The sequence below is a fragment of the Tasmannia lanceolata genome, unplaced genomic scaffold (genome assembly GCF_043159265.1).
Source record: "Tasmannia lanceolata isolate RefF3 unplaced genomic scaffold, GAP_Taslan_0.1 ptg000008l, whole genome shotgun sequence".
In the NCBI taxonomy this organism is placed as follows: domain Eukaryota; kingdom Viridiplantae; phylum Streptophyta; class Magnoliopsida; order Canellales; family Winteraceae; genus Tasmannia; species Tasmannia lanceolata.
Window position 1 is genome coordinate 34,925,063 of NW_027518685.1, and position 19,069 is coordinate 34,944,131.

At 43.7% G+C, this 19,069-nt stretch overlaps 1 protein-coding gene across 4 annotated transcripts in view; it reads left to right on the top strand.

The window, feature by feature from the left end:
- MDAR6 (monodehydroascorbate reductase 6) overlaps positions 1 to 19,069 on the top strand; it is a 91,817-nt gene that overhangs the window by 3,641 nt on the left and 69,107 nt on the right. For all 4 annotated transcript variants that reach the window (XM_077389358.1, XM_077389356.1, XM_077389355.1 and 1 more), the window contains exons 4-5: positions 6,477 to 6,554; positions 7,140 to 7,211. In XM_077389358.1, the coding sequence (XP_077245473.1) occupies positions 6,477 to 6,554; positions 7,140 to 7,211 (150 nt within the window). The remainder of the gene's footprint in view (positions 1 to 6,476; positions 6,555 to 7,139; positions 7,212 to 19,069) is intronic.

The following is a 19,069-nucleotide window of genomic DNA, read 5'->3' on the forward strand; positions in this document are numbered from 1 at the left end:
TTGCCATTTTCCCGACCTTGGTCAAGAGCAATGACATGGTATGCAAGCTTATTATCGACAAGAGTAGTATGGATGGGGTCTCCCAATTGATAATTGATCGTTTACAAGTCGAGGCTGAGCCTCATCGATGGCCCTACAAACTCGCTTGGGTCAACGACTTTACAATTTCCGTAACTCATCGTGCCCTTTTTAATGTATCTTTTTGTGCTTAGCATGATTCAATTTTCCGTGACATGAACATTGTGCTAATACTATTGGAATGACCCTGGATGTATGACCTGGACATGTTGCATAGTGGGCGAATCGACACAAGTTCTTGCATAGCAGAAGGAAGATTGCTTGAAACCCATGTCTGCTGAAGATATCCAGAGTCCGACAATTCCGGCAACCCACTTAAATGGGGACAATTCCAACAATTCTGACAATTCCGGCAACCCACTCAATAACCTAAGTTTATCAAAATCCAAAATTCCCCGTCTACATATGGTTTCTATCCATTTAAATGAAAGATTCCAAGAGAAACTTCATTCAAGCTCCTCCACTAACTAGCTTAGGTACTTACATATAGGTAGTGGTGAGATTCTTGCTGGAAATGGGGGACGGAGTGGGACAGGCACATGGAAGAGCGTGGGTGAGAGAGAGATGAAACATTTTACAGACTTTTTTGAGTAATCCGTTGACTGACTTTGTCTTTAAAACTGGAGGCCTTTTGAAATATTTGTGCCACGTAAAACTAAATTTTCTCCGATTGGAATGGACCGTAAAATCGTATCGACCATAAATTTTTTTTGTTTTAGAGTGTTTTACATTGATTGGAATGGACCCAAAGAAATTTATTTTCCCTTTCTATATATTATATTTTTGTATCTACGTAATAAAACATATCATGTTAATTTTGTCTTTAAAACTGAAGGCTTTTTGAAATATTTGTGCCACGTAAAACTAAATTTTCGCCGATTGAAATGGACCGTAAAATCGTATCGACCATAAAAAAAAATTGTTTTAGAGTGTTTTACATTGATTGGAATGGACCCAAAAGAATTTTATTTTCCCTTTCTATATATTTGTTGAGAGAGAACAGAGAGAAGAGAAAAGTGAGTTGGGAAAATCTCCCCCTCACTTATGTATTTATATTAAATAGGATAAGTTAAAAAATGACAACTATGCCCTTAGGCAATACACTATATCCAACACTCCCCCTCAAGCTGGAATGTAGATATTATACATTCCTAGCTTGTTACAAATATCATTTAACTTTGACTTAGGTAATGACTTGGTAAAAATATCTGCTAACTGGTCCACAGATCGAGTGAAGGAAACGTGTATTTTGCACCTCTGAATTCTCTGGCGAATAAAATGGCAATCAACCTCTATATGTTTGGTTCTCTCATGAAATACGGGATTGGTGGCTATGTGAATCACATCTTTATTATCACAGTAGAGCTGAGCTAGAGAAGTAGCAGAGAAACCAATCTCTGACATGAGAGACCGTAACCAAAGAAGCTCCCACTAGTATGAGACATAGCTCGGTATTCTGCCTCGGCGCTAGACTTTGAAACTATCTCTTGTTTCTTACTTTTCCACGATACCAGATTGCCGCCAACAAAGGTGCAATAACCCGTGGTTGATCTCCTATCTGCTGGAGATCCTGCCCAATCTGCATCACTAAATCCTTCCACTCTGACATGCCCATTTTTCTTGAATAGCAAACCTTTCCCTGGTGCACCTTTCAAATAGCGAAGAATCTGAACTACCGTTGCCCAGTGAGAAGTACGAGGGGCACTCATAATCTGGCTAACTACCCCAACTGCATAAGAGATATCTGGGCGAGTAACAGTGAGATAAATAAGTTTCCCAACCAGACGACGATACCGTCTAGGGTCATCCATCAAGTCTCCCTCTTCTGCAATCAGCTTGGTGTTTGGATCCATAGGAACACCAGCAGGCTTTGCCCCCACAAATCCAGTCTCCTCTAACAAATCAAGCACATATTTCCGCTGAGAAAGAGATAGATTGCTGCCAGAATAAGCTACCTCAATCCCTAGAAAATACCATAGGCGACCAAGGTCTTTAGTGGAGAATTCTGCCTGTAAGAAGGTCTTCAATTTCTGTATACCAACCGTATCACTGCATGGAATAATAATATCATCCACATAGACTATAAGGAGAACATGTCCTGCATCAGAGTGACAACTAAAGACAGAATGATCAACTGCACATTGCCGCATGCCAAATCGCATGACAACGTCTCTCCCAAACCATGCTATAGGAGACTGCTTGAGCCCATACAAGGACTTGCGTAGCCTGCAAACTGAAGATGACATCTCCCCCTGAGCAACATACCTTGGAGCTTGCTCCATGTAAACCTCCTCAAGCAGTCATCATGAAGGAAGGCATTCTTGACATCAAGCTGATAGAGGGGCCAGCCTTGGTTGACATCAAGGGAAATGAAGATACGAACAGAGGGAATCTTGGCAACTAGGGAGAACTCCATGCAATCAACGCCGAAGGTCTGGGTGTAACCTTTGGCGACAAGGCGAGCCTTTAGCCTCTCAACAGTACCGTCTAATAAATATTTGATGGTGAACACCCATCTACAGCCAACAATATGTGCCCCAGAAGGAAGAGGAACTAAATCCCAGGTGTGATTGGAACGAAGGGCAGCCATCTCAGACTCCATAGCCGCGCCATCCCGGATGAGCTAGAGCATCAGAAACAGACCTGGATAAAGAGAGAGAAGACAAGGAAGAGACAAAGCTACGAAACAGAGGAGTCAGATGTTCATAGGAAACCACAGAAGAAATATGATGAGCAGTTGTACAAGAGCGGGTACGCGATGCAATAGGAGAATCAACTAACTTATCAGAAGATGGTAAAAGAGGTACCCGAGAAGAGGAGATCGGGATCTCCGGCTGCGAGGACGGCAACTTAGGAGGCAGGGCATGAGCAACATCTCGCTGGCGACGCTGATAGATTCGTGTGACTGGAGGAGGAGGAGGAGGAGGAATAGAAGGTGGAGGAGTAAGAGAAGCAAGAGTAGGTGGAGTAGAAGGGACCAGATTAGGGAGGACAGGGAGGGGAAGAGGAACTGGAGAATCAGAGAGGCCATCCCGGACAGTAGGAGGCTGAAAGAAAGGGGTGGACTCAAAGAAGGTGACATCAGCCGAGATAAATAAGCGTCTCAGCCTAGGGCTGTAGCATCTATAGCCTTTTTGGTTATGGGAGTAGCCCAGAAAGACACAACGCTCAGCCCGAGGGTCCAACTTATCCAGACCAGGAGATAAGTTTTGTACAAAACAGACACAACCAAAGACCCGGGGGGTAAGAGGAAAGGGATACTCGTAGGATGAAGTATCGAGTACGGGGAGGAGCCATCAAGTACAGAAGATGGAAGGCGATTTGCGAGGAAGCAAGCGGTGAGAACAGGATCGCTCCAATAAGACTTAGGGACATGCATCTGAAAGAGGAGGGAACACGCGATGTCAAGTAAGTAACGGAGTTTCCGCTCAGCAACACCATTATGCTGGGATGTGTGTGCACATGATGATTGATGAATGATACCGTGGGACGAGAGAAATGTGCTAAACTCATTAGAAAGATACTCACCTACATTATCAGTGCGTAAACATTTAAGGGTGCACTGATATTGTGTAGTAATCTCAGCATTAAAAGTACGAAATGCATTAAAAACCTGAGAACGATCTTTTAATAAAAACAACCAAGTAACACGAGAGAAATCATCCACAAATATGATAAAATATCTATAGCCAAACTGAGACATAGTCCGCGAGGGACCCCGTACATCTGAATGTACTAAATCAAAATGACGCGATACTCGACTAAGGACCCTAGAGGGGAAAGACACACGATGGTGTTTTCCAAGTTGACAAGACTCGAAATCAAAAGGCTGAATAGTGGAAGAAACAGTAGATGTCTGGCGTAGCTTCAGGAGAGGGGGGTGACCGAGACGACAATGCCACAGGTACGAATCAACAGAGTTGTGTAAGGCAACACGAGGCAAGTCACTGTCGAGATGGTAGATGCCATCCACCTCACGGCCCGAGCCAATCGTCCTCCCAGTCGTGAGATCCTTAAAAACACAGTGAGAAGGAGGAATGAGACAGAGCAGTGTAGATTCTTAGTAATTTGACTAACAGAAATTAAATTGAAAGGAGATTTGGGGACACAAAGAACAGAGGATAATGTAAAGCCAGAATGTGGAGATAAAGTACCGATACCAGTGATGGGTGTAGAGGTCTCATCAGCTAAAGTAACAGAATGAGTTGCAGGAGAAAATGGAGAAAAAGAACTAAGGGAAGTGGCATTGCCAGTCAGATGGTTCGAGGCCCCTGAATCAATAATCCAGGAACTTGAGCTAGTAAGGAGAGTGGCCGGTGAACTACCTGGCTGAGCATAACCGGCAATAGGTGGGCGGCTGCTGAGACGGAGACGCTGCAACTCATCGTAATCGGCCTTGGAAATAGTCATAGTGTCACCTTGTGGGGCGGTGGGGGCGCTGCCAAGAATGGATGGTGTTGGCGAAGCATCAATAGAATCTGCAGCAGTAAGGTGGGCCGACCGAGATGGACGAAGCTCTGGGTGTAGTGTGTAACAAGTATCTATATAATGTCCCTCTCGGCGGCAGTGAGTAGAGTAAGAACGGGGTCGGCCACCTGTACCACGGCCGCGACCACCATCGCGGCCGCCACCACCACGATCGACAAGGCTGCGACCACGCCTGGATGAGCTATCACCATAGCCAGAACGGAACTCGCCTTCATAAGCTGCAAGGGTGGAACCGTCGGCAGGAACAACAATAGAAGAAGCACTGGGTAAGCACTGTTGAGCACGTGAATAAATCTCGCTGATAGATGGAAGTGAACTGGAGCCAAGAAGCTGCTGACGAAAGGGTAAAAACTCTCGCCCCAGAGACTCGAGAAAGTGAACAGCACGAAACTGGTCACGCTGTCGAGTAAGAACATCCAGATCAGTGATCAGGGGCATATATGTGTCAAGCTGCTGGCAGAGTGAGATAAACCGGCTGTAGTGATGAGAGAGAGAGAGAGAGGCATCACCTCGGTGAAGACGTATCCACTCAGAGTACGTGGATGAGAGACGTGTGAGGTTATTAACCCCAGAATAAATGAGAGCGGCATGATCCCATATGGTCTTAGAGGTACGCAAGGTCATCAGTGGTCTATACACCTGGGGGGTCATACTCTGCCACAGAAGGCTGCGAATGAGGGCATCATCCTGCCGCCAACAGTCATAGGTAGGATCTGAGGGAGAAGGGGGATCTTGCTCAATAAGGGATACCTTACCTCGAGCGAAGAGGTAGGTCTCAACAGCGAGACTCCAACTCAAGTAGTTGGAGCCGTCAAAACGCTCCGAGGTAATCTGAGGAAAAGAATGGTCCACAGACAGAGAGTATGAGGAAGGAGTATAACTCGAAGAAGAGGCCGACGCCGTAGCGGAGCCGGTGTTAGCACGAGAAGGGCTGATCTGAGGAGGATCAGCAACATCAGGGGAATCCATAACAATAGATAGAAGAACGACAAGAGGTATGAGAAGCTCTCAACGATACCGGCAAACCAAAAGAAGTACAACGAAGATAGAGGAGGATAAAGGTAAAGGAAGTCAGATCGATGATCCAGAGAAAAGAGTGCGGCCCCGAGACAAAGACAAGGGATGGGGGCGAGATATGTGAGCCATAGGGAAACAAGAAGATATAAGGACTAGAGTCGGAGCCGCAAAGAGGTAGAGAACAATTTCAAAGGATTTTAGATCATTGGGAAGAGAATGAAACTAGGGTTGCTTGGTTTCGTTGTTTGAAGAGGGTAAAAGAGGAGAAGGGAGGTATTGTAGCGGCACTGTAGCGGGGTTGAAGGAAGGAGGGTTAGAGCTTTAGAATTAGGGTTAGGGTTAGGTTAGACAGAGGGAGAAGGGGGAGGGTTAGGGTTTGGGTTAGGGTTAGGGTTGATGGAGAAGATGGAGGGTAAAGGTTTCCCTAGGGATCAGAAACCCTAGGGCTTTGATACCATGTTGAGAGAGAATAGAGAGAAGAGAAAAGTGAGTTGGGAAAATCTCCCCCTCACTTATGTATTTATATTAAATAGGATAAGTTCAAAAATGACAACTATGCCCTTAGGCAATACACTATATCCAACAATATTATATTATATTTTGTATCTACGTAATAAAACATACCACGTTAAAAAAGTATGTTATCGTGCATCCAATCAAGCACTGTTGTTGAGTTGTTAAAGTAATTTCTTTTTGTATAGTTGATGGTGAAAAGGTCTACGCATGCTTCCAAATTTTTTTAATAGAAAATCATGCTTTGTATTGTAGGAAATTATGCCTTGTCCAACATTCTTTTTCTCCAACATTTTTTTCACCAAAGCCAACTTCACTTGTGCAAGTGTTTTTTATTTTCTTTCAACTTCTAATTTGAGATTCATTGATGTTATATACAGGCTGTTGCACCTTATGAGCGCCCAACTTTGACAAAAGGTTATTTATTTCCTCTGGATAAAAAGCCAGCACGCCTACCGGTAAAAATTATGAGTTTGTTTGGCGTTGACCTCTTATATTTCTATGTAACCAATTTTGTGATGGGAACCTGTAAGTTTGGTATTTAGTGCAAGTTTATTTTTATAGTGACAAATTTTATTGGCAAGCAATGTTAGTGCAAGTTTATATTAGTTGGTCTTGGAAGATTCATTGAAAAGAAAAAAAATGTCATTGGAAGGGCAGGTGATATATTTTGGTTCTTATAAAACCAAAGAGTTCGACAGACTTAGTTTACACCTTCCAATAAATGCACGTCTCACATAAATGAAGAAATAATGACATTCTCTGTTTTGGGATATGTTTTCTTCCCTTGCTTTAAAAAAAATGAAATGTAGGCTGTCTACACAACACAAGCTTGGGAAGTTCACGTTTAAATTGACATGCTATGATCAACATTTTCTTTTATGTACTGCATGAAGCTACTGGTTCATAGCTTAGAGGAATAAACTATGCCCTTGTATCAAATGGAATTAATGGTATGATCTGTGTAAAAAGTCAGGGTTGGCTAGTCACCTTTAGTAACTACTTGGCTTTTTCCTCTAACTATTAAGTATGTAATTTGTTAGGGCTTTCACACATGTGTTGGATCTGGCTGGGAAAGGCAGACCCCTGACTGGTATAAGGATCATGGGATAGAGGTATGCCTAGTTATCGTTGCACCTTGGATACTTTTTGTCAAGAATGATGTTTATCTGAGTATCTGATTTTTTTCAGTTGATTCCTTGTCATGCTTTGTCATTCTCATAGGAAAGTAATGAGCATATTAAAGAATCCGAAGTGTACAAAGTTCCAAGGGAAACTTATTGAAGACTTACAATTTCCGAATTAAGAAATAAATAGCTATGAATATATGGAATCATTATTAACTCGGATGTTTTCAGTTGGGTTTTCGTATCCATGAATGATAGCATATTTCAAATCACTTTTGAGTGCTGGATTGTTTTTTTGATTGGCCAAAGATAGCTAGATCTTGAATGTCTCTTTGAAATTATCATCGAGTCCTTGAAGTGGAATTCTTTCCTTCATAACCCAAAAGACTTCCACCTGCAATTGGCACCAAAGAAGGGCATACATAAGTCGAAAACCTCTGTCTTTGGTTTTGTATCTCCTCAAATACATGTAATACTAGCAAGTGTTAGTGATAATGGAGATCTTCCACCCAAATAATTTAAGCATCTATCTTGAAAGAGACTGATGAGAATCTCAATGCCACAGTCTCGCAGACTGTTCATTACTTATATTATAGGTAAGAATGACGAGACTGGAATGCTGAATATGATGGGAACCATCCACTTCAGAAATTTCTAGAAATTCCTAATAATGATTATTTCAAATTTAGCCGATTTTTTCTGAACATTTATAAGAGGTTGACTCTATTTTGGAAGGTACCAAATTAAAAAAGATATAAGCAGATGGTATATTGTTACTCCTCTGCGCTTGATAAGTCTCATATCAGGGAATGAGATTGCATCGAGGATGATCCAACAAACTCAAGGTAAAAGGTAGGAAGGCTGGAGGAAGAGATAAAAAATATAAAAAGGAAGAAGAGGATACAGGCATACCTTTCTCTTTCACGTCATTCTTCTATTCTCCTTCTTTCTCCTCTGCGCTTCACGTTTTGGTGGAAACGATTTTAGTATATTGTTTTTCGTTTTGGCAGTCTTCTCCCATTTATAAAGAAGGGTTATACAAAGAAGCCCAATCCTACTCGAATTCTAATACCAAGAGATACGATTCTATCTTTCTCTCTCTTCTTATCCTTTCCACCTTTTTCTCAACTGCATTCCATATCCTAATTTCCTCTCGAAAGTGTCCTCATTCGTTGCAAAGTCTATGTTATTGAGCCATCCATCAAAATACATGTGCAACCCGTAGGCTCAATCACATCAGAGTATGACGTATAAGATGTTGGTCCCGCCATATAAACAGGAATAAGACAACTGACCCCACAAATCAAAACGTAGAGGCATACGGGCCCAATTTTACTCTTATCGGGCCGAACCAAGCCCACACATTGCCCAAAAAACAGGCCGCATTCGGACTGTACACAATATTTTGGACCCGAATTGGGTTCGATCCAAGGAAATATGGTTCAATCCAAAGAAAAATAGGTCTTATCGGGCGGGCCATACGGGCCCAAATTTACTCGTATTGGGCCGGAACGTACATGGTATTTTGGACCCAAATCGGGTTCGATACAAGACATACAACTCAACAAAAGGAAAAATGGTAAGCCCAACTAAATCAAAACTTCAGATAGAGATGGTGGGCCTCATCTTCATCAAAGCATGAAGTGTAAACCGGTGGATCCACCTTACACATGGTTTGGATCATCCCATGCGTGGCTTGCACATTACTTGTTTGAAGATGTTGTGAGTCTTGTGACCCATCTAATAGATGGCTTGGATCATCCTTTGGAGCAGATCGGTTGGGCATACCCTATCTACGTCTGGGCGTCCAATACATGGACATTATAAAATGATCTTAACCATCAAATCCATGGACATTTGAATACTATGTCATCCATTATAAACTTCCACAAATCAGACGATTAACATCATACTATGGAAAAGATTTTCTCGGCATACCCTATTAATTTTAGGTCCTAATGAGTATATGGTTTGGATCACCTAAATAATGTGGGCCCTGCTATACCACCTTAGAGATATGGTCAGAATACCACAGGAGAAAAGACCACACTATCCCCTATTCAAGGGAAATTACAAGAATACCCCCAAATCGGGTAAAAATCACCATGAGACCCCAAATCGGGTAAAAACTGACCGGAACATCCCCGATTCAAGGGAAATTACAAAAAACCCTCGGTTCAAGAAAAATGGTCAAAATACCAGCAAAGCAGGTAAAAAAGACTAGAATATCCTCGGGTCAAGCAAAATGGTCAAAGCATCACCAAATCAAGTAGAAAGACCAAAATACCCTCCGGTCAAGAAAAATGGTCAAAATATCAGCAAATCAAGTATAAAAAGACTAGAATACCTTCGGGTCAAGGAAAATGGAAAACTAATAAATACCCTTACATCAAAATTAAGTCTTGGAAGCCTTAGAACCCTTCCACTTAGAAGAATTGAGGGGGCATTTGTTGGACTCGAAATTTTATAAAAAAGGGATAATAGTAAAATCCCTTAGCAAATAAGAGAGGGAATAGGGGAGGCTACGCATCATGTTATTCCCTAAAGTAAAAAAGGACAAACATGAAATTAAAGTACTTCAATAAAAAAAAAGAAAACAAAAAAGGAGCCAAAGACTAAGGGAAAAGAAATCCCTAATTCTAGGGAACCAAATGACTCTCGCGAAGGAAGAAATGAATCATTCTTTTTTCAAAAAAGAGGAAGTTGCGTAACTCCCCACAAAAGGGGAAGTGGAGATCGTGAAGTTGAGAAATAAGAGGTGAGGTGGCTGTTGCAGATTTTCTTCTGCAGATTTTCTCCGGGGAAGAAGACATTTCTCATTCATGAGAAGGATGAAGAAAAATCCCTTTAGAATCTCTTCTAGAGACCTTCTAAAGGTCCCTTTAGGATCTCTTCCTAAAGACTCCATAAAAGGAGAAGACCTTTCAGTTCCGGGAGAAAGATGATAAAGACGACGGTTTCTCCCCAAAAGGTAAAGGCAGTGGTTTCCCCAAAATAAAGAAGACCTTTCTTCTTCGAGAGAAAGAAGAAAATCCCTTTAGAATCTCTTTCCAGAAACTTTCTACTGGTACCTTTAGGATCTCTTCCAGGAGACTCCCTAAAGGGAGAAGATCAAAGATGATAAAGACGTCGGTTTTTCCCCAAAAGATAACGGCGGCTGTTTCCCAAACGAAAGAAGACTTTTCTCCTTCGAGAGAGAAGAAAATCTCTTTAGAATATCTTTCCAGAGACTTTCTAAAGTTTCCTTTAGGATCTCTTCCCAGAGACTGCTTAAAGGGGGAAGACCTTTCTCCTTCAGGAGAAGGATGATAAAGATGACAGCTCCCTAAAGGGAAGATGAAGAAAGTTTAGGAAGATGCAGAAAGTCCCCAGGACAAAGAAATTCCATCCGAAAAGATTTGTTAACAAAAATCAGATCTTTCTAGAGGATAATTAACTAAAAGTTGTATTTAGATAGGGAACCTCTTGATAGATAATCATAGGTATTTTATTTTTTCAAGAAATGTAATTAACGGTCAATAAAGCTGGAAGTGTACGATCCCTACTAAAATTAATAAAACCTCTTCTTGCAAGACGGAAATTTGATCCTATTATCTTTTATGTGTGTGATTCTCTTTTTCATGCATGTGAAATTTGTTGCGAATAGGTATAAAAAGCGTTCGGATTTTAGCATGTCATTAAAAATCATCCCATCTCTTTTCACTTGTGAGACTTGGAAAGAAAGATGTAAGTGCCTGATGATGCCGAAATCCGGGTCCGTGATCGTGCGGCCAATAGAGAATCTCCGCCAGTTACTTACAAGTTACAATCACAGATAAAGGGGTCGGGGGGCCCGGGCTTGGTCCCGGACGACCACTTCGACACTCAAGTCAGATTTCGACCTCAACCAAATAAATGAACCGGCAAGATAATAGAACGGGTCACCAGGTTACCGGATTCAACTATGGGTTCTTTATAGGGTGCGGGTGATTCAAGGAGGGTGTAGGATCCAGGGGAAGGGGAGTAAGGGCGTCTGGCACCTCATATGCCTCCTTTCCAGTAGTTTTCCCTTTGGCGGGCAATTAAGGTCTGTCTTTGATGGTGAGGAATGTTTCTTTGGTTTGTTTCCTGGTTCTTGGAGAGGAAAAAAGCTCTCTGTTTATTTCTCTCTCGTTCTTCTACATATAAGCCTATCTTTCATGCATGCAATTCCTTTTGTCGTGTGCCACGTTGACTCTTTTCATCATTTGAGGAAAAAGACACCAGTTCCTTGGATTGGGCGGAGTGTTGGTCGCCATAGGAGGTTAATAACTTGCGCCGTTTGCTTATTCTCTTTTTAGAGATAATAGATAGCGATCATGATAAGTAATGATGAGAGATCTAATAGGAATAATCATGGACATGTGGCCTAATCCTACGGTTATACCGTATTTAACCCTATCATAATACTTCCCTACTCCTTTGGTCCATAAAGTGGGCCAAGGGAGTAAAAATCTTTTCTCTTCCATTGAATCTGGTGATTTCCATAATTATTAAGGCCTTGGAATTCGAGAGGAGGGGACGATTAGTCGTCTGCATCCCTGAGGGGTTCCAATGTAATTATGGCACGCCTGTTGACTCTCCTGTTGAAAGAAAAACACGTGGAGGGTGCGTTTTTACCAGAGAGTAAAAGGTTTAGGTGTCCTTTCTGCGAACAGTTTCTCCTTTCTTCTCTACTCTTCTCCTTTTTTCTTAGGAAATGTCGAAATCCTTTCAAGGATCCTCTTCAGGCCGAGGGAAGGGAAAAGTCCCAATGGGGCCTCTGAGTGACTCCTCAAATGACTCAGGGTCAGGTAGGGAGCCAAAGGGCCCTCATCACCCAAAAAGGGCCCGCGTGAAGGAGCCGACTCCCCCCGTTCTCCCACTCCCCTACTCCCCTCCCCTCCTAGGGAGGATGATTCCATCGAGGCGTATATTGAAAAGCAGAAGAGGTTGCTCCTCCTTTCCCATCATCAGGGGTTGGCGCTTTGTCAGCCAGTCTTGGATCTTAGTCAACGAGTGGACTATTTGGAGGTGGAGAACCACTCCTTAGGGCGAAGGGTTGGTGAACTCAACGCCGAGTTGGCTGAGCAGGAGAGTGACCCTCTGTGGGAGGGTTTATCTGAGGAGGAGGCAAAGAGCGAGGACTCCTCTGATGAAGAAAACTCTCCCAATAGTCGCTCGGATTGAGTGGGGAGGGGGTATGCTGGGACTTCTGTGGCTTCCCCCTCCTTTTTTTGAAAAACTTTAAAGAAACCTTTGTAATTAGGTTCTGTTGCATAAGAACCTTTTTCCTTTTTCTTTCTTTTGTTTTTGTTTTTCGAAGAGGCCCTCGGGCCAGAATGTATGGGGCCTTCTGGCCATAACTTTTATTGTATGAGGCCTCTGGGCCGTTTTGGATAGTGAATATAATCTCTCTTTGTTTTATTTCTTGTCCATTTTTCTGTTGTAAGTAGAATCTTTCTTTGCTCAGAATAATTATGCTGGAGGGACCTTGAATCGCTAGGGTAACTGTACTGTGAAGTCTAATTTTTTCTTTACTTAAGATTGATTTTCTTCTTCCCTTAGAACAAGGTTTATTTTGTAGAATCTGCACCCTTTGCCTAACTTGATTCTCTCCTCTACCCAGAAATGGGATTCTGGGGGAATCAGAAGGCAAGGGAGGATTCGCTTTGTTAAATCCGAGCCATTTGCTCAACTTGATTCCCTCTTTTACCCAGAAATGAGATTTTGGGGGGAATCAGAAGGCAAGGGAGGATTTGCTTTGTTAAATCCGAGCCCTTTGCTCAACTTGATTCCCTCCTTTACCCAGATATGGGATTCTGGGGGAATCAGAAGGCAATGGAGGATTTGCTTTGTTAAATCCGAGCCCTTCGCTCAACTTGATTCCCTCCTTTACCTAGAAATGGGATTTTGGGGGAATCAGAAGGCAAGGGAGGATTCGCTTTGTTAAATTCGAGCCCTTTGCTCAACTTGATTCCCTCCTTACTCGGAAATGAGATTATGGGGGAATCAGAAGGCAAGGGAGGATTTGCTTTGTTAAATCCGAGCCCTTTGCTCAACTTGATTCCCTCCTTTACCCAGACATAGGATTCTGGGGGAATCAGAAGCATGGGAGGATTTGCTTTGTTAAATCCGAGCCCTTCGCTCAACTTGATTCCCTCCTTTACCCAGAAATGGGATTTTGAGGGAATAAGAAGGCAAGGGAGGATTTGCTTTGTTAAATCTGAGCCCTTTGCTCAACTTGATTCCCTCATTTACCCAGAAATGGGATTATGGGGGAATCAGAAGGCAATGGACGATTTGCTTTGTTAAATCCGTGCCCTTTGCTCAACTTGATTCACTCCTTTACCTGGAAATGGGATTCTGGGGGAATCAGAAGGCAAGGGAAGATTTGCTTTGTTAAATCCTAGCCCTTTGTTCAACTTGATTCCCTCCTTTACCTAGAAATGGGATTCTGGGGTAATCAGAAGGCAAGGGAGGATTTGCTTTGTTAAATCCGAGCCCTTTGCTCAACTTGATTCCCTCCTTTACCCAGAAATGGGATTTTGGGGGAATCAGAAGGCAAGGGAGGATTTGATTTGTTAAATTCGAACCCTTTGCTCAACTTGATTCCCTCCTTTACCCAGAAATGGGATTTTGGGGGAACCAAAAGGGAAGGGGATAGTCTTCATTAATTCCGAGCGCTTTTGATGGGAAATATTTCAATTACTTGTCCCAGAAGCTAAAGGTGAGGGTATTTGCGTCTTTTTCCAAAAATAGTTTCTTAACTGAAAGTTTTCCTTTTGAATTCCTCCAATTGCGCCACGTATGTAGGTCCCACCCTATTGAAAGGATAGGGGTGTCAATCTGCACTTGTAGAAACCTTAACCTAAAAAAGGGGTTTTTCTTTTTTTTCTCCGCCTTCTCTCTGAGGTTTACTTTCTTAACAAACCAGGGTTCCGTTATCTGGAGAAATTATCCGGTAAACTTTCCGGCGACTGGTGAAGCTTTCATCTCTTGTCAGAGTTTCTTGGTTTTCAGTTATATCCTGGTTCATCTTCCTTCTTGGAGCTTGGTATTCCCGTTTGTTGCCTTTTCTGGTGAGAATCAAATTTCTTGATTTTAATATATTTTGTCTTTATTTTAAAAGATGTCTAATGCGAGCGATTCCGAGAATCCTTTTAGTGAATCCATAGTAGTTTTAAAAGAAACCAAATAAAAAAGGATTAGTCGTAGAATCAGGGGTTCCGTCAAGGCCAAGGGCCAAGGGCCAAGGGGAGAGATCCTAACCTTCTCGATACTCAAAGGACTCCGAAATCGGATCTTGGGTTTCGGGGAGGAAAACTTCTTCTTCTGAAGCCACGAAATCGGATGCTTCTCTTCCCAGTTCACCACCTTTAGCCCTTCCTGGCCACGAAGCGAATATTTTGGAGATAATGGAGAAAAACAATTCTTCCTGATGGGGTTATGTCCTCTGAGTGCACCCTTAACGAGGGGGTAGTAGAAAGAATTAGGAAAAAATACCGGATACCAGCGGGTTATGGTGTCCGGCTCCCTACTGGTGATGAGCGGGCGTGTGAGGGCTCATCTGCGAACGAGACAGCCTTTTATGTAGAATCCTTTAGGGCCGGTGTCCGGTTTCCATTGCTGAGTATTATTATAGAGGCCCTGGAATTCTACCGGGTAGCCCCTACTCAGTTAGTACCGAACAATTAGCTTACCCTTTTGGCCTTCGTCGCCAAAGCCCACTTGTGAAAGGTTGATCCCGAGCTAGGATTGCTTCGATGTTGCTTTGCCTTGAGTCCTCAAGTGAAGGGCGGCGATGGTTGGTTGTACCTAACTCACCGTCCCCAAGTGAAAATTGCCACAAATCTTCCCTCTTCTATCAAGAAATGGAAAGAGGAATTCGTTTTTATCACTCCTGCAGATGTTGTTTGGAATTTTCCCAAAACTTGGAAACGTACTGTCGATTGGAGAAGGAAGCTTATGCCTGATCCTTCAGACTTCAATAAATTCGATTTGGCGAAGATTATGGCCGGTGACCCCATTGATGTTTTCGAATTTAAAGAAGAGAAGAACCTGAAGAGGTATAAACTATACCAAGCCTTGGTGAGAGAGTTTTGAAAATAGCTGAAGAGGTGGGACAGAGCTCTGCCAGCCATCGTGGTGAGCCCTCCTCCTCCTAGTAGGTCATTCCTCTTGTTAACTTTATGTCCTCTTTGGTCGTTTATATGACCAATTGTCGTTTCCCTGTTCAATGACGACAGATATGGCGTCGAAGGATACTCCCTCTAAGGGAAGAACGGTCGTGGGGGAATCCTCAAAGGGTGCTTCAGATCTTGTGAGATTACCGCCCGAGGCGCTGGCCGCGGCACGGAGGAGGGTAACAGCCCCCACCTGGTCTTTGCCACCGAGCTTTCCCAGTCGCTCTGTCGGAGTTAAGGACAAAACTTGATCCTCTCCGGCTGAAGGGGTAGAGTCTTCATCTAAGAAGGCTACGTCTTTGCGTGTTTCTGGCGGAAAATCTGCTAGGCCAAGTCTACTCTTCTGTAGGATCCTCCGAGCTGAGTGGAAGGCTCCAGCATGACAAAGTTGATCCTAGGTCAAGCTCCCTTGAGGGATCATCAGATGAAAATGCAAGGGGAGATGTTCAAACCGAACTGGAAGATAGGAGAGGAGGATAATGGTCTTCAAAATCCGCGAGTTGGGGTGGAGATGGGTGTCACAACCGCACTGCCTGGTGAGGAGGTAGAATTAGGGAGTCACTCAAGGAAGTCGATCGCTATCTATTATCTTAATTTCGCTCATTGTGTAAGTATCCTTCTTTCCTTTCTTACTCTATGAACCTTTTCTTTCCCCCCTTTTCTCTGTGGTTACTCTTGGGTGGTGTTGAATAGGCCCAAAGTTTTGCGAGGAGGATGATGGAGTACATACTTGAGGATGAGTCTGAGCTGGACACTTTCCAGGAGAAGTATTCTCGTACAGGCGATCGTATTAGAAAATTGGAGCAGGATCTAGAGAAGGCTCGAGCGGAGAATGCGTCCTATGTTGAAACTGTGAAAGATCTCAATGATAAGCTTCGATGGGCCGAACAAAGGAGGGATCAGGCTGTAAACAACCTGCTCGTTACCCGGACCACCCGTGCCAAGGAGCTGGCTAAGGCTCGGGAAGAGTGGCGAGACTCCGTCGAATTTCATATGGCGGCGGCAATCTTCTGCATACCCGTGGAGATCGATGCCTTTGTCGAATGTCGTCGACGAGTTCGTGAGATCGATTGGGCAACTTTCTACTGGTATGCCGCAACTCGAAGTCGGGCTTGTTCTCTCTTTTCCAGGATAAGGTCAAGGTTATTTCTAAGGAGCTCGGAATTCTCCCGTTCGTCGAAATTTTCTACTCCGAATGACGGGATTTCGACTTCCACGGTAATAACCGCTTCCACACCAAATGTTAAGCTAAACGGGAACTCGCCAGTGGTAAATCGTGGTGTCGTGCGGTCACTCTTTGGACTTCAACAACTCGGGACGACTGTTCCATGTTCAAGATAGCTTGAATTTTCTCCGGGTTAGCCTCAATGTCCCTTTGGCTAACCATGAAACCCATATATTTCCCAGAAGTTACTCCAAATGCACACTTGGCCGGGTTAAGCTTTATCTGCTATTGGTGCAGAACGTCGAAGGTTTCTTGTAGGTCGTCGATATGTCGTGGAGCTTTCAAACTTTTCACTAGCATATCATCCACATAAACCTCAACATTTCTCCCTATCTGTTTCTGAAGTAGTTTGTTAACGAGCCTTTGATAGGTAGCGCCCGCATTCTTCAAGCCGAACGGCATCACGTTGTAACAATACAAACCCTGCTCGGTGATGAATTAGGTTTTGGGGATATCAAGCTCGTGCATCTTGATCTGATAGTAGAAGGCGTCCCGAAAGCTAAGGAGTTCATGCCCATAGGTGGCATCGATCAATTGGTCTATGCGAGGCAAGGGATAGGGGTCTTTTGGGCAAGCACGGTTTAAGTCTGTGAAATCAGTGCAAGCCCTCCAACTGCCATTAGCCTTTTTTACCATCACGATGTTGGCCAACCATTCAACGTAGTGAATCTCTTGAATAAATCCGGCCTTTAACAATTTATCAACCTCTGTCTTGATATGAACTTGTCGCTCTATCGCGAAATTTCTCTTCTTTTGCCTAATTGGTTTGTAGGCTGGGTTTACGTTCAACTTGTGAACTGTAACCTCTGGAGATATCCGTGGCATATCAGAAGCAGACCAAGCAAAAACACATTCATTAGCTCTTAAGAAATTTACTAATTCGGCGCGTAACGTACCTGTTAGCAAAGGTCCTATCCGAACGGTTCTGTCAAGGTGGTCTTCAAATATGGAGATTGAATCGAGTTCTTCAACCAGCTCTCCTCTAACAGTTCTAGATGGATCCCTCGGATCCTGACTGTCGATAACAAAGTTCTCTTCCGGGGCATTGGTCCCCTTTAGGCTAGTAAGGTAGCATCTCTGCGCACCCATTTGATGTCATCACACTTCTCGCACACCCTCTGGGGTAGGGAATTTCATTTTGACGTGGGGTGTTGATACCACTGCTCCCAAATCTCTCAACACTGGTCTTCCAATGATGGCGCTATAGGCGAAAGGCACATCAACGACTAGAAAGGTTGTTAGGACCGTTCTCTGCGAAGGATACGTTCCGAACGTAACAAGGAGATCGATCTTGCCGTTGATCTGTACCGATGCTCCGGAGAATCCGTAGATGAAATATCCTGGCGCCCCCAACCTATCTTCGCCCAGCTTCATCTCTTCAAATGTCCCAATATGTAAACATTTACCGAACTGCCAGTGTCGACCAAAATTTTGCCAACGTCGAAATTTGAGATGATCAGTCGAATAACCAGCGCATCATCATGCGGGATCCTTCATAATCTGCTCCAGAAAAATAAATGACTCGATTTACCTTTTGGGGATCCACCCGAGCCCTTTTTGATGGTAGCTCAAGGGAGAAGATGCGCTTAGCATACGCTCGTCGCCCTGCGGTCGTAGGACCTCCAACCGCAGGTCCCCCGGAGATGATGTTAATTTTTCCAGCTATGGTGGGAGGCTGCTCGGGATTAGGCGTATTATGGGGGGGGCTTATCCTCGTGATGTCCTCTTGGGGACCGGTGATGCCTGGAAGTATGATGCCGATCGCGGGAATGATGTCTGTTTCGAGATCGCCGAGGAGACCGGTGCCGACTTCGTGAGCGGCGGGGCGGAGTACGGTGATCCGTTTCTGATCGAGTACGGGGTCTTTCTATCCTTGTTGGACTTTGAAGATACTGGTTCAGCTGCCCTTCCTCGATTAATTTCTCAATCTGCAACTTAAGATGATAATAATCATTCTTTTCGTGACCATGATCCAAATGAAAATCACAGTATTTTCCAGTAAGGCGCTTCTTAGGATCGGTTCGCAATTTCTTGGGGGGTGGTGGTGGTGGTTAACAGACCCTGGTCTCTTATCGCGAAAAGGACGTGCGATAGGGGGACCTTCAAAGGGGCGTACCCCAACCTTTCAAAAACTGGGACAACATTCTTTTTAACGGGCCTATCGTCCGCTCGTAACCTCCCAGGTGGCCTCGGATCCTCCTTCTTTTTCTCCACGGGACCAACTTGGACCCTGTTTCTGTCGCGGTTACAGGCTTCTTCTGCTCGGATAAGCTTGCTAGTTTTAGATTCCAATGCCTGCAAGTCTCTGGGTGGTTTGAGTGTCAAGTGAACCTTCAAGTTTTGATCAGTGGTAGTATGTTTTAGGACTGCAACGGTTATCTGAATATCGATCTTGGCGAGTTGGGATAGCTCAGTGTTGAACCTAACCATGAAATCTC